The sequence below is a fragment of the Ammospiza nelsoni genome, chromosome 24, assembly GCF_027579445.1.
Source record: "Ammospiza nelsoni isolate bAmmNel1 chromosome 24, bAmmNel1.pri, whole genome shotgun sequence".
Lineage (NCBI taxonomy): Eukaryota > Metazoa > Chordata > Aves > Passeriformes > Passerellidae > Ammospiza > Ammospiza nelsoni.
Genome location: NC_080656.1, coordinates 629,931 through 642,672, shown reverse-complemented (window position 1 = coordinate 642,672; position 12,742 = coordinate 629,931). Strand labels below are relative to the sequence as shown.

Genomic DNA, 12,742 nt, shown 5'->3' with positions numbered 1-12,742 from the left:
CAGTGTTTTAGGGATGAGGGGTGCAGGCACCTGGGAGTGGGGGGGGGGACGTAATGCCCCACACAGCTCCCCTGTATCCCGTCCTGCATGAGGGGGGAAATGGGGAACTCTGACTGAAGGAAATTTCATCATTATACAAAATCTGAGAAAATTAAGATCTGGAGAAGAAAGGCCTTGAGACAGCCAGAATTCAGCAAATCATGGATTACCTTTGTGGGAGAAAACTGCAAATTAAAGCACCTGGTGTGCCCAGGAGTGGGGTATTTCTGTGCCCAGGTCACCTTTCCCTCCCAGCTGGGGTTTGGAGGCAGGGAGGAGGCAGGCGAGGCGGGTGCCACGGGCAGGGGAGGAGCACAGATCACCTGGGAGCAGGTGCAGCACCAGGATCACCAGGACAGGTAAGGCTTTGCTGCCTTGGGCAGGGGGGAGGTCACCCCACACCATGGGATGGGAAGGGGTCCCCTGGATCCCCTGCCTGCCCTTTATGGACCCTTTAATGCCATGGGGAGGGAAGAGAGGGATCAGGGTGAGTGTACCACTGCTTCCCTTAGGAAAGCCAGTTTGGGAGGGATTGAAGTGTTCTCAGCCCGCCGGGGGTTGCCCTGCCCTGAGGTCGCCCTGCCCTGAGGTCCCCGTGCAGGGGCTCACAGGGGACTGGCTGCTGTCCCTGCTGGGCTGGGAGCCGGTGGGACAGCCCAGAAAACCTGCAGCAACCTTTTACAAGGAGGAAGTTGAAAAATAAACATGATACGTGGGGCCCCAAAGCAGGCAGAGGTGAGAGCAGGGCAGCCTGGGGCTAGCAGAGCCCCAAAACCCCCTTGCCACTCTGCAAGGAGCCCTTGCTGGCTCCCTGCTCCACTCCCAGCCAAATTAAATGCAAACCCTCTGCCTCGCAGCCAAACTGAAATTGCTGCTGCGTGCACTGAACCAAAAACTCCCTCCCCACTCCCTCCCCACCAAAAACTCCTCTAGCCACATCAATACCCAGAAAAGTCACTTCCAGTGCCTAAAACCTCACAGTTTGGATTTGTAGAGCTCCAGAATGGTTTGGGTTGGAAGGGACCTTAAAGCTCATCTCATGCCATCTCCCTTGCTGTGGACAGGGCCACCTGTGCTGCAGAGAAAGGTTTTTTCCTTCCTTTTTCCATTCTTCCTACCAGCTTATCATTAAAAACTTACCAACCCTTCACCTTGGCAGGACAGGGTGTGACAGCTGAGGCTTGAGGAGCTTGTGGAGGGGGATGCTGGGGACCACAGCTCTGGGGTACCCACAGACAAACTGTGGTACTTAGCAGGCTTAGGGTTATGTGTTTTATGGGTACTTTGGGTATATATTGCAATGGAAATGGTTTTAATCCTTTGTCTTGGATAGTTTTCCTTGAGGGATGTTGAAGACACACAGTGCTTAACACAGTGCTTAAAGGTGTCACATTGTGGGGCAATTGGAACAATTTGAGGACAAGCATTCATATCCTCTTTGGAAAATGCCCAGAGAAGTTGTGGAGTCCTGCAAAATTGTGGCTCTCCCACCCCTGGAAGAGTTCAAGGCCAGGTTGGAGGGAACTTGGAGCAACCTCAGCTAGTAGAAAGTGCCCCTGCCCATGGTAGGGGGTGGAACTGTATTATCTTGAAACTCCCCACAACCTAAACTGTTCTGTGATTCTGGGATTCTAGAAATATTGATTTTTGTCGCATTTTTGATGGTGATAATACTGGGTTTGAGCTTATTTTGGGTTGGTGCCTGTGAGGGGTTATTGGAGTCAGGGCTGCCCCATCACACATCATGGAGCAAGGGTGGCACTTCAGGGCACAGATGGCATCCACTCCTTTAGAAAGCACTTTAATATCTTTACCATCACATAGAGGCAAAGAAAAATGGCTTTGGAGATGGTAAAGTGCATTTCCCCCAACAGGTAATTTTTAAAGTCAGACCTCACTGTCTTAAAATCACAAATAAACAAATGCAGGTCACAAAGGAATGGCAGTGCCTGTTCTGAGCCTCTGTAATTAGGCCTTGACTAATTTATTTTATTTCTCAGCTTTCTTTGCTGGGATGTAGCTTCTTGCTGCTTCCCTGATGACAGGGCTCAGAGCAAGAATAGGGGTGGAGAATCTAAACCAGGGGCTTATAGAACAGGAGACAAATGGAGACAGCGTAAGGAAGAGGAAGCAGAGCTGTATAACCTCTCCATCATCAGTTTTTGTATCTCCCTCCCTCAGTGTCTCTTTCCAGGTGGATCCATTGTGTCTATTAAATAGACCTCTAGTCCAACATCCTGAATTTAAAACTTTCATCCCTGTTTGAACTTTCATGTTGAACTTTCTCATTTCAGGAGGATGGATTATCTCAGTTTGTGTTCTCTGTCTGCAGCCACTGCAGCAGCCACTGCAGCAGCCACTGCAGTACCTGATGGTCCTTCAGACACTTCCTGGCAATTGAGCCTAATAGTGTCCTATGATGATGATTTTCCAACCTAAGTCCAAGCACCTTAAGGATCCTTTAGAGGCAGAAATGTTGCTTTCCTGCTTTTCCAGCAGCAGCTGAGCTCACCAGTATGAGGAAGATGATTGTTCAGTGTCACTGTTAACACTCCCTGGTGCAGGCAGAGACAGAGGGAAAAGAGAGCCTGACAATAATGAGATGAAATGGTTCAGAGTGGGGTTTTAGCCTGACATTAATGCATTAGAGATCCAGCTCCTGTGGGAGCTAATGGAAGTGCTGCTATGATTATGAGTGCCTGTGCAGACAAATAAGACAGTGCTGGTAATGAGTGAGGAAGCATAGGGTACAGGAGAGCTTATCACACTCAGTGATGCCTGTCCTGATACCTTTCAGGTGTGTCCTGCCATCTCTCTGTCCTCAGAGGCAGAGATGGCTCACACCTGTGTCAGAGATAGCTCACTCACTGCCATCCCCATTGGGTTTGGGCAGTGGGTTATGTTGTATTCAGGGAGACACACAGAGGACATGCAGGACAGGGAAGGGGCTGACTGAGGATGGTTTTTTGAGCACAGCACCTCAGTTGCTGTCAGTCTGTAGGTCTGGATTTGATGTACTCCTGCAACTGCAGATTCAACACAAGAGCCCCTCTGGAAGGCTGGAACTAGCTTTGTTATTTCCAGATACACATCTCGGTGGCATTCCTCACCTCAGCCTGGGCTCAGCTTGGGTGGTTTCACCACAAGTCAAGACATTTGTCCTCTTCCCTGAGTCAGCCTTTCCCTGGGGACCATCCCTGTCACCCACATATGCTCTGAGACCCAAGGACAGGTACAGTGAGCAAACCAGCTCTGGTGAGTCTGAACTGCCTGATTCACACAGGTTGAAGGGCAAAGTTAATTGTAGGGGTGATGGCTGTCAGCTCTGCCCACTGGTGAACTTTAGACTGTGATTTCCTAGCTGGGGAAAATGGAAATGATGCCTTGACTGATAGACTATCAATGGACTAACAAACAAACAAACAAACAAACAAACAAAAAACCAAACCAAACCAAAGCAAAAAAAAAGCCCTCAGGAAACCAAATATTTGGAATAGTAAAATGGCCCAGGTTATGGCTAAAAAGAGAGCTTGTGGCTACCAGAATAGTGTGAGAAGAAGGAGGTGAAAGCCTAATCAGGCTCTCAGACTCCTTACCATCCTCCAGATGCCTCTCCTGGTGGTTGGGTGCATTAGCTATAAACCAAGGAAAACTAGCTCCTCTGGGAAGTGATAAGAGCAGATGAAACAGTAAATCATTAAGCAGACACAGTGTAGGGCACCATGATAAACAGGGGGCAAAGAGCATGAATGACAGACCAGCAGGGACACAGGGGTGTTGCCAAACATTTCTGGGTGATGAGGGAAGGGACAAAGTCACATTCAGCAGGGATGCCCTGCTATGGTGGCTGTGGCCACCAACACCAGCACCCACTGGACCTTCAGCTTGTTCTTTTCCCTGCTGATTGTAAGCATGTCTCACTTCCTTTGGAGATACAGGGATAAACAAGAGCTGTTTGCCTCAGGGCACAACATAACTGTGGTTGGTTTTTCCCCTGTGCTTACCCATTGCATGTTTTTCAGAGGAGGAAGAGAAGAAGGAGAAATAGTTTTGTGGGTCACCTGTCCCAGCTGAGCCATGTGCTCCCTGCTATAAGGCAGGAATGGAGACCAGCAACCACAAAAGAGTCCCCATGACCCCCTGAGCTCAGCCCAGATCACATAAGCACTGTAAGGTGGCTGTGCATACCCCCCTTAGCTGATCTTTTAATTGTGATTGATCGGTGTACCCTTCAGGTCATCTCAGTTTGACTGCATTGATCTCAGCTGGAAAACCACCAGGCCCTGCATTATATCAGCCTTTAATATGTAACTGCAAGGGCTACATCAGTTAAATATTTGAGTATATGTTGCTATGGTCGTGTTATAATTGTAGCATTAATACAACAGGGTATGGTAGCAATCCTTCTTGTTGTGATATTCTGGGATGGGTTTGGTTCTGCTTCCAGTGATTACCCCGATATTTCACCATCCTTGTTACTGATCTAAATTTCCCCTCTTTCATTTTAAAGCCATTACCCCCATTTCATGTATATGATGAGATTCTCTACTTACCCAGAAAATACAGATTTTTTCAGCCCCCTCCATCGCTTGGGAATGCCGCTCCCTTAATCACAGGGAAACAGTTGGATGCTCCCATTTCCCAGTCACCCTTTTCAAAGGACTGCAGAAATGATTGTATTAACCCACTGGACTGTGCTAGCCCTGCTGGTAAACAGCATCTTGGTTTGATTTTCTGTTTAATTACCCAATGCACCCTTTGTCAATAAATCTTTCCTTTTAAGTAATGAAATAAGGCAGAATCCTGCACTGCTAATAGTGACCTGCAAAGCTGCCAGCTCATACCATGCCCTTTCCACGCACAGCTTTTCCATTCTTGGATTAAATCCCCCCTAAATTCACCTTCATGAACCCACTGGGATAGGTTAGAGGTGCTTGGTGAGGACAGGATGGAAACCAGCCTGGTGGCACTGCAGGAACATCAGCCCCCTGTGCTGCCCTGTGTGGCTGCATCTACCAGGGTGATGTCTGCTCATGGAGCCAATGTTTGCTTTGCTCAACCTGCTGGATTAGTTGTTTGGTTAAACCAGCTTGGATCGGTTGCAGGGATTTAGGAGATCAGTTTTAACCCTGTGGATTTTCCTGCATGGGGACAGAGTCCTCTGGGAGATGGTATCTGCACCAGGCATGGACTTCCAGAGATGAAACAAGGTGTCCCTGGGAGAAACCAACCTGAAATTAGATAGTAATGAAACCAAAGAAACAACTCCCTTTCTCCAAGGCTGACAGCAACAACTCATGTTTCACCCCACACACAAATTATCCCTTGTGCAACAGCAGAATAAGAATATTTTTGGTTTATATTTTCAGCAAGTGGGGACTGAAGCCCAAAATGCTGCTGGGGAAGGCAGTTTCAGGATAACCAGGATGTCTGGGATGGGGAGGTCAGATCCAGCACCAAACCATGCAACATCTGCTGTGTGGAGGGAGAGCATTCACTCCACAAGGGAGATGGTTTCTGCCCACGGTGAAGTGTGGATTGTTACAGAGATGCTACTAAATAGAGAAGGAAGTCCTGAGCACCAGCAGCACAGCCTTGTTATCAATTAAAACATTCCTAATTGCCCAGTCTGACACTACCTCACACCAAGGCAGCCCTCAAACATGTGGTTGAGCCCACATGAAAGAGCTGATCATTTCTCAACCTAATTGAGCAAAGGGCAAACAGGAGCTGGCTGGGTTTAACTGCTGTAATTCTCCCAGGAAATGGGTCCCCCAGCATCCTGCAAACCAGAGTGCACAAACCACGTGTGTGTGCATACTCTGGCACAGAGGCTCCAGCAGCTTGGTGCAAGTCCTGGTTTAGGGATGCTCAGGAGAAGGAAGGAGTGTCAGCAGGTCAGGATGCAGGGAGCAACTTGATTGGTTTGCCCAAACCCACAATGTTTTGTTTCCAGCAGCTTTTGGGGTATTTTTGAAGGTATATTTTTAAGAAAGTGCTTTGGTTTGTGGAATAGATACAGGATTTTTTCAACTCTTCCATGGCCTGAAATAATTCCAGAGATTTAAAACATTTTGGACTTAGCACACCACTTCTGTGGCTGTTCATGAAGCTAAAGAAACACTCTGCTGTTTACTCCTAGACATTCCTGTTTTCCCTATATATTATCTCTCTTGCCTGGTCCTGAAAAGCCCTGGTCAGCAGCAGATCCTTTCGCTAATACTTTCAGAAGAGCAAGAAAAGCAGGATCTACTTCTGAGAGAGATCCTTGGAATTAAAGGTTCAGGCTGGGATGTGTCAGATACTGCAGAACATTTGGGGCTTTTTTGAAACAACTGTGGCTTTTTTTGACATTTCCTAATCTTGGGGCAAGGACCTCAGAGAGGTCCCAGGGGTTCCCTGTGCTCCTTCCTATTCCCATGTGCTTGGTCAAGCCCACTCCAGTCTTCCCTGAAAGGGAAATCCTATTTTTTCCCAGTGCTATGCCAAATAACTTGTGTAAATTGAATAATTACATTGTTTTTCTTTGCCTTGTAGTCAGAAGAGGTTGACAGGATGGCAAATTTTAAGGGTCACGCGCTTCCAGGCAGCTTCTTCCTGCTCTTTGGACTCTGGTGGTCTGTGAAATACCCACTGCAGTATCTCAGCCAGAAAGTAAATAAAAAATCCCACAGGGCTTACTGTTTCCAGCGTGTGGATGCCATTGAAGGGGGAATCAAAATCTTCTTTTCTCTAACAGGTAAGGGTTATATTTCACTTGCTATGTCAGTATTCACCTGGCCCGCACTGATGACTGTACGGGAGCCCTGACTCCATAGAAACTGATCCAGATGTGGAAGGATCAGAGAATTTTTAAGGCTGGAAAAGACTTCTTATGTCATTAAGTCCAACCACTAACCACTGCCACATCCACCATTAAACCATGAACCTGAGCACCCTATTCACGTATTTTTGAATACTTGCGAGTATGGTGATTCCAGCACTCCCCTGGGCAGCCTGGATGCATCCTTGATGTCCATGTTGACATGATCTCTGGTATAGTTTGATATGGGAAAGCAATTCTCATACAGCTTCCCAAAGCTGAGCTGCCATTAAGCACAGGCCTGATTTTTCCATCCGGTCTTTTCTCCCTAATGCAAACTCACCAGTTCCTGCTTCAGAACCCCCAGCAGCAAGGAGCAGTCTCAACCATTGCAAATGAAGCCCCAGAAACTGCATGCTCTTGGTGTCCTGCAGGGATGCTGGCAGAGCAGTTTGTCCCCGATGGTCCCCACCTGTACCTGTACAGCGGGGAGATGCACGACTGGGTGAAGCTGATGAACTGGCAGCACACCACCATGTACCTCTTCTACGGTCTCTCCGGGGTGGTAGACGTCTTCACCTTCTTCTCCCAGCTGGTGCCGCAGGGTCTGGATCGCCTCATGTTGGCCGTGGCTGTGTTTGTTGAAGGTTTGTAGAAGATGGTGCTTAATTAGGGGAAGGATATTGGGCACCAAGTCAGAGAAGAGCTAAAATTTGCATGACTGAGATATGGTTCCAGATGCCTCTGGAGATAGGACACATTGTAGGGGATATATTATGGCAGGCTGGGATGGAATGAGATGAGAAATACAGGCATGGATAGGTTCTGGTTTGGGATTTCTGAAGCTACTGCAGTGCAAAGCAGTAGAATGAAGTTCCTCATTATGATAAATGGCTGGTGAACTCTGCTTTCCTCTGCCATCCACAGGCTGTTCCCCTGCCCCATGTTCCCCTGAGAGCTATTAATTGCACTGCAGGCATCATTAGCCTCATCTCCTTGCATGGCACGTGGCATGGCAAGTGATTTATTTCAGCTTCAGCACATCACAAATATCATTCTGTCCTCAGGCTGCCTTGCAAGTTGCCAGCCAGGATTCCAGACCCCTTTTGGATCATATAATCATATAAAGACTTGGTTTAGAAGGAAGCTTAAGAATCATCTAGTTCCAACACTCTCCTATGGGAAAAGAAGGTCTTGTTTATACAGAATCCTCCTTAATGAAGGCACAGCTCCTGTTAATTTTCCTTTCCTGATCACAGCAGTTTTTGAGGCAGCAGCAGCAGGGGCAGCTCCACATGCACATTTTGGCATGTATGACCAGGAAATCTATCATTTACAGCTCCCAAAAAATGATGAAATTTAGCAATAAGAAGGAAAGACACAGCAGAAACCTGGCTAGAAGGGAAGGGTCATCTGAAGAGGTGACAGATGTGGGAAGAAAACTACCCTGTCCTTGGTCATTGTATTGTTCAGATCCTCCTGCCCCTGGTTGCCCCCAGGATGCTGGGATGCCAGGAGGCCTAGGGGATGGTGCTATGTGGAGTCCCCTCTTTCCATGATGGCCTGTCTCAATTTGCCATCCAGGCAGGTGATTTACTCAGCTCAGTGTCCATGGCTGCTGCTGTTAATGCTGCTCCAAGCAGGGCTCGTGTTTTGGCAGGTTGTCTCTTCTATTACCACGTCCTTCACCGCCCCATGTTGGATCAGCACATCCACTCCCTGCTGCTCATCACCATCTTTGCTGGGGCTGGAAGCATCCTGCTGGAGGTTTTCCTGCGTGACAACATTGTCCTGGAGATGTTCCGAGCCCTCTTGACCATCGTCCAGGGAACGTGGTTCTGGCAGGTCCGTTCTGCCTCCCCAGAGCAATGAAGCAAAGAGAAAAGAGGGGAACAAGTTATACATCACATATCAATCACACATCTCCCAAGGATTATTTTGCCAGGCTCACTTCATAAATAGCTCATAATCCAGAATGAAAATTTACTTATCACAGGTCATCTCTGATGGCTGCTCCTGCTGCAAGAGCTGTTTGTTTTGGCTTACTGCTTCTCCAGGGGGAAGAGAAAAAGCAAGTGAGCAACATTTTACAGTACCTAACAACCAAGTACTAATTGCTTAATGTGTCTAATGCTCCCTACAGCCCTCCCTCTGGTTTAGTGAAAAGATACAAACTCCACCAGCAATAAAACAGAGTTAAAATACCGCCAGCTGCTTACTTTGGTAGGAGTTGGAAAAGCAAAGAAATCAGTTGGAGATAATTGCTCTCAAAACTAAGCTATCAAAAAAAAATCCAAACAAAAAAAGAAACAAAACCAAACCAACCAACCAACCAACCAACCAAAAATAAACAAACAAAAAAACAACCAAAATAACCACCCAAAACCAAACCACTTTCCCTTCTATTTTTCAAGGCTGTGCTTGCTCAAATCAGCCTTTGTTCAGAGGTAAGAAATTGGTCTGAGCTGGTAAAATACAAAATGTGGAGTTTTTAAAGGATGGATTGGAGTTTGGAATGTTGAGGGACAATTGTTCTGGATATTGAACAGAAAAAGAGATATCTTGGGCACAGACTTACTTTGCAAGGATGAACTTCACTCTCAGCAAAAACATCTATCCTGGTCAGGGCTCAAGTTCCTCGGTCACCACATGAATAAAGGTAACTCTGTGAGGATGATGAGGCTCTGGCACAGGTTATTTAAGGTCCCTTCCAACCCAAACAATTCTGGCATTCTGGGATTCTATTATTTTTTTCCCAATGTAGTTGTTCCACCAACTTCTTGTTCCACCCAGATTGGTGTTGTGCTGTTCCAGCCATGGGGAGGTCCCGTGTGGGATGAGAATGACCACAGCAACATCATGTTCCTCACGATGTGCTTCTTCTGGCACTGGGCAGCTGCTGTGGCCATCCTGGCCGTGAACTTCAGCCTCGCTTACTGGTATGGCTGGAACAGGGCTGGGACAGGGCTGGGACAGGTGTGGGACAGGGCTGGGACAGGTCTGGGACAGGGCTGGGACAGGGCTGGGACAGGTGTGGGACAGGGCTGGGACAGGGCTGGGACAGGTGTGGGACAGGGCTGGGACAGGTGTGGGACAGGTGTGGGACAGGGCTGGGACAGGTCTGGGACAGGTGTGGGACAGGGCTGGAACAGGTCTGGGACAGGGCTGGGACAGGTGTGGGACAGGTCTGGGACAGGGCTGGGACAGGGCTGGGACAGGTGTGGGACAGGTCTGGGACAGGGCTGGGACAGGGCTGGGACAGGGACTGGGACAGGTGTGGGACAGGGGCTGGGACAGGTCTGGAACAGGTGTGGGACAGGGCTGGGGTAGGCAGGCAGGGCAGGGTGTCTGTAGTGAGACAGATGGAACCCAGCCCTTCCTGTAGTACAAAATCACAGCTGAACAAGCAGCCCCAGACTACTGCAGGTTTTAAGGCATGGTATTTGTTGAGTGTACAGAATGCAAAATAGTGTCAGCAAGAGGCATGGGCAGTAAATGGGAAGTCAAACAACTGAGTCCCTAGAGGTGCTCCTGGAAGTCACACTGCTTATTTTCCTCTGCAATGAGTGCTGAAGTCAAACTTTAGTTTGACAGAGACATCAAAGCATTACCAGGACCCCTGACACTTCATCCTCTGCCTTGCAAGGACTTCAAAGCGGTTGAAGGTCACTGAATTCTTAGAGGTACAAAAACTAAGACATTACCAGTCCCCAGTTTGGCTTTTCCAAGGGGATGAGAAGATTATCCCACTTTAAGGGATGCTCTGAGGGATGCTGTGTAAGCTACAGAATGGATAGTTCAGTCCGTGCCATCAAATAGACTTTATTCATGACAAAAACCACTCAATCCCCCATCAATAGCAATTTAGGTTCTGGTGAGTGGCATTAGGTAGGAGTTTTTCCTAATAATGATTCATTGCTCCTGTGCTGCAGCTGTCTCCAGAGGCTCCGCAGAGGCAGTGGAGAGCCCTACATCAGCCTGGGGCTCCGGCAGCAGAAGGGTGACAGCAGCTCCCAGGCTGCCTTCTTGAATGGCTCTGATGAAGAGTGAAGAGGATGCAAAACTCCTGCTCCAAACACATGAACAGTCCCTTTCTCAGAAGAAACAAATCAAATTAAATATTTTTTGTTTGGACGAGAGGTGCCCCCATGGTGCTGCTGGAAGGAAAGCTGAGCACACAGGGGTGGCTGCCCTCCATCCATACCCAAATATCTCTGGCTCAGACATGGGCACAGCTTGAAGTGATTTTTAGCAGCAAAACAAAGCACAGAAACTCAGCATGACAAGATTACTTCATCCTGTGGGCTCCCCTGTATGCTCCCATAGGGATGGAGGGCATCTTTTGGCCAGCTGACTTTTCCAAGAGCCTGAAGGCTTTGACCTGCTGTGATTGAAGTCAGGGAAATCTCCAGGCTGAGGTCATGCACCTCTGGAGCAAGGCATCACCCCAAGGAGGACGAGTAAGAGAGTGCTGAATGTGAGATTATGGCAATTTTTGCAACACCAAGGCTTGATTGCACACAATACAAATGTCATTTCTGAAGCTTTGAACTAAAGAGGGGTTTTGTTAATAATTTTCCTGTTCACTTAAAGGCTAAGAGAGTAAATAAATGTGAAATAAAAATCCTCACTGAGCTGATATCCTTAAATTTAAGACTGATAAATTATGGACTGTGTAATAATAGCTTAGAAAAATCCATCTCTCAGAGCTGCAAAGCCTAAAGGACTGTAAGATACATGGCCATTGAGCAGGGATTCATGAAATGTCCCAGTTTTCCATTGAAAATAAATCCCCTCAGCTTGGAAAGCAAGATGAAACAAGCACATGGTTCATTTTAGGCTGCCTTTACTAGCTAATTTCTTGCAAAAAGTGACTGGAAATGTCATCTCCTAGACAGGAGGAAAATATGCTAGTACAGGGATTTAAAAAAAATGTATATATACATTTATATATATAAATATATAAAATAACCACCAGCACAAGGTAAATTACCATTCTTTATCTCAAACCCCATGGTGGAAGGATGCTCTGCACTGAGATCTTCTCCCTTCTGTGTGGTGGGGGTTTTGCAAGAGATTTTTGTGCTCATGTTCATGACTACACAGGCCAAGGGAAGGCAAAATTTGTCCTTTAACCCTTTCCCCCTTGTGCAAAGGGGCTGTCACAGACTATAGGGACTGCAGCTCGGATTTTATTGCTTATTAACTATGCCAAAAAGAGTAGCTTTCCTTGAATGCTAGCATTCCTGTATATCCACTTCCAAGCTGGTTTGTTTTGCAGGCCTGGACACTGGGAGGTGCAAACAGACTGGGCATGATGAGAATGAAGCAGCAGAGCTACATCTTCATAAATGCATCTCATAAACTCATGACTCGGTCTCATGAGTCATAACCACTGAACATGAGGAGCATTTTGTAGATATCTTTCTTTCTGCCAAGGCAGAATATTTTTTCCAAACATCACAAATTCCTCTGGCTGCTATGAGGAGACACAAACCACTCTGCAGTTGCCCCCTGCTAATGGCATAGACCCCCTCGCCCCCATGAGGAAGGGGACAAACCAAGTGAGTGCTGCAGGACAGGCACGGGTTCATTGAAGAGCAAAAAGGCCCTCTGTGATGCTCTGAATTATTTCTGGTCTTTTGTGAATAATTGTCTTTTAGGAAACAGCCCAAGCATTGCTATTCCCATTAAACAGCCAGGGGAGGGCAGCAGCTGCTGTTGGACTGGGAAGGGATCCAAGCTGGATGCACTCATGTTCCTCCTACCCACCCTCCAAAGCCAGAGGTTTTTTCCATTCCAGAGAACAATGAAAGCACAGGGCAAAAATAAAGGCTGACTTTGGTTTTAAAAGCATTCTTTCCTTTTGGAATTGGGATAGGGTTTATTTAATTCTTCACA

General features: G+C 47.3%; 1 protein-coding gene across 1 annotated transcript; it reads left to right on the top strand.

Annotated features, from left to right (window-relative positions):
• The first annotated feature begins 349 nt into the window (after window positions 1-349).
• Window positions 350-11,471, top strand: LOC132083575 (transmembrane protein 45B-like). Its single transcript, XM_059488332.1, has 6 exons — window positions 350-398; window positions 6,577-6,778; window positions 7,276-7,488; window positions 8,502-8,686; window positions 9,635-9,780; window positions 10,774-11,471. Exons 2-6 carry the CDS (start codon window positions 6,595-6,597, stop codon window positions 10,889-10,891), a joined length of 846 nt encoding a protein of 281 aa, XP_059344315.1. The 5' UTR covers window positions 350-398; window positions 6,577-6,594; the 3' UTR covers window positions 10,892-11,471.
• The last annotated feature ends 1,271 nt before the right edge of the window (window positions 11,472-12,742 follow it).

Bases quoted from the DNA above. Each gene is read 5' to 3' on its own strand.
- LOC132083575 (XM_059488332.1), top strand. From the start codon at position 6,595: ATGGCAAATTTTAAGGGTCACGCGCTTCCAGGCAGCTTCTTCCTGCTC. The intron at 6,779-7,275 runs GTAAGGGTTATA...GGTGTCCTGCAG, and splicing joins AATCTTCTTTTCTCTAACAG to GGATGCTGGCAGAGCAGTTT. The intron at 8,687-9,634 runs GTCCGTTCTGCC...TGTTCCACCCAG, and splicing joins AGGGAACGTGGTTCTGGCAG to ATTGGTGTTGTGCTGTTCCA.